A 2,546-nucleotide genomic window follows, 5' to 3' on the forward strand; every position below is an offset into this window, starting at 1 on the left:
AAAAAAAAAAAAAAAAAAAAAACTGCAACAGATGCTACAAAATCTACTCCTAAAGCCCATCTTACATCTTTGCAGCGCATCCTTCTGCTGGACATTTTGAAGTAATACTCGCTGTAGCCCTCAGGATGGAGCAGGTCCTCAGTGCAGTCCTGTAGCAGGGCACGCACAGACTTGTCCGATTCAAACACCAAGTACACATAACCTGGGGAGCAATAAAAGGGAGGAAAAAAAATAAATAAATAAAAAGTCACATGGCCAAAACGTTACTCAATTTAACTGGCTCACAGCCATCTCCATAACTGTAGACTGCACAGCTAACTAGGATATGAACATCTTTCAAAGGGTTTTAAAAAAATAAATACTTAAATTCCCAGAAACAAATACCACCATGTGTATGAAGGGTTCTTGTAGTCACCAAGCAGTTGAGTGCTATGAGCCACACCATCCCACAACAGTGCTGTAATAAAATAAGTTTCCTACCCTTTCAGCATTACCTTTGGGCATATTACCTTTCGGAGGGCAGCGAGGGTGCTTGCCATCCTTACCTGGCCACTCCACACTGAGAGGGCCATAGCATTTAAAAGTGTTTATCAAACCAGCTGGGGACAAAAACAGAGAAGCCATTAGTCTAGAAGCAAACAGGGCTATGGCATATCTATACAACCCTTCAAAGTTTGGGATTAGTAAGATTTAGGCTTCTGAAAAGTCTTGCGTTCAACAAGCAGCCATTACTCCAAACTTTAGTGTCATATGACCCTTCAGAAATCATTTACTGCTTAAACATAATCTACGTTGAAAACGTGTGCTGCCTAAAATTGTGGAAAACATAATACATTGTTTTCCCAATACTCTGAACAGAAAGTTTAAATAAATAAAAAAATAAAAAAATAAAATAAAAAAAATAAACACTTCAACTTACAGCAGACTACCATTTCACGTATCTGCTGTATAAAATCAGTTATTCTACCTTCAGTGATGTCCCAGGGAACTCCTCCTAAAAACACCTTGCAAGAATAAATGGGATTTTGGTAGTGTCTGGGGGGCAGTTGCCCACTCCATGTGAAGGTAGCTTCATTGATGGCTGTGGAGCACAAATTCACAAGATGAGCACAAAAGCAACACACCTGCATTATGTATTGATGAAAAACAGTACAGTGAACAGCAGCAACAGGGTTGCACAACTCTGTTAAATGGAAGTGTTAAAGGACATTCAGAGGTTTCGGTGGGAGGGTGAAGGGGTGGGGGATAGCTATGAATTAATGCGCTACAGTAGCATGCAATAGGCCATACAGGCTGCCTGTCTGTGAAGCCAGGCCTCTCTTTCAATGCTGAAGGGGCTCTCAGGGGTCTTCATTAGGTCCCAGTTGGGCCAGATGGAGGCACCAGGCCAGCGGTGGGACAGACCACTACTTGGGGTGGCACTGGGTGGCGGGGTAAGAGGGGAGCTGCTGAGGTCCATCCGAGAACCCAGAGCTAGCTTGAGAGGATCCCTTTGCATACTAGACATAAGGAAGGGCACAGACGGCGAGATCCTCAAAGAAGACTGCGGGAGAGGGAGAAGAGTTAGCTTTGCCAATAAGAACATTCAAGGACCATAGAGAGCTACTTTTAAAACTAGCCTCATTAAAACACCATTCGACACTCTGCTGTTTGAATTGACAGTCAAGTCAAATTTGTATAGCACTTTTGATAACACTACATTCAATAGCAGCTTTAAAGAAAGTTAAACTGCTGTGTCAGTCTTAACGGTTTTAGGGCTGGGCAAAATATAATGGTAAATGATACTCAATTGAGACCTGCCTATGTTGTATTTGGTGCAGCCGCCATTTGAGTGCCACAGTGGCACAGTCAATGTAGTCAATGAAACTTGAATCGGTCATGATTACCCACTGCAAGGGTTTATTTAAAAATAAAAACCACCAAACACACGCAAAGTTAAAGGCATGAATCATTCACAATAAGACTTAGAATATGCAAAGAACACAAGACATTAATAGAAATTTGAGCAGCTCAGGATTAAAATGTCAGCTAAATGAGTAAATGTAAAACCTACTGCAAATACAATCAGCTGTCTTAAGTGAATAACCGGTTGTCAAAGTCTGGGGCCATCTTCAGAAAGTTAAGAAATTTGGGCTGCCCACAAATTAACATTTGGAACAATATTTGGAACCCAATAAATTTGTTAAACAGCTTGTCTTATCCAAGGTAATTTGGAAGTTACCCTAACTATTCAAGACAAGATGGAGGTTATTTACAATTGGGGGGGGGGAAATTTAGAAAGGAGGAAAATTGCAGTTACAGCTTATACAGAATATTGTGAACCCAGCCCTAATGTGAATTTAAGCAATGAGATATACAGGATTTGGTTTGTGCTTTTTTGGTCATTCAGTGTTTCTGTAAAAAATAAAAAAAAATTGGGGAAAAACGAACAAAAATACTGATTAGATGATACGAATTCTACTAAGAACAATATAAAACGCACCAAGGATTAAATGAGCTACTGGATTCATGAATATTAATCAGGTTGTGTGCGTTTGCTCGAACTG

At 40.4% G+C, this 2,546-nt stretch overlaps 1 protein-coding gene across 1 annotated transcript in view; it reads right to left on the minus strand.

Moving 5' to 3' along the window:
- cpeb1b (cytoplasmic polyadenylation element binding protein 1b) overlaps nucleotides 1–2,546 on the minus strand; it is a 10,176-nt gene that overhangs the window by 4,803 nt on the left and 2,827 nt on the right. The window contains exons 5-8 of the mRNA XM_016541062.1: nucleotides 1,291–1,543; nucleotides 968–1,081; nucleotides 495–599; nucleotides 66–202 (exon numbers count right to left, since the gene is read on the minus strand). Coding sequence (XP_016396548.1) covers nucleotides 66–202; nucleotides 495–599; nucleotides 968–1,081; nucleotides 1,291–1,543 — 609 coding nt within the window. The remainder of the gene's footprint in view (nucleotides 1–65; nucleotides 203–494; nucleotides 600–967; nucleotides 1,082–1,290; nucleotides 1,544–2,546) is intronic.

The sequence above is a fragment of the Sinocyclocheilus rhinocerous genome, unplaced genomic scaffold (assembly GCF_001515625.1).
Source record: "Sinocyclocheilus rhinocerous isolate Xijiao unplaced genomic scaffold, SAMN03320098_v1.1 scaffold368, whole genome shotgun sequence".
In the NCBI taxonomy this organism is placed as follows: domain Eukaryota; kingdom Metazoa; phylum Chordata; class Actinopteri; order Cypriniformes; family Cyprinidae; genus Sinocyclocheilus; species Sinocyclocheilus rhinocerous.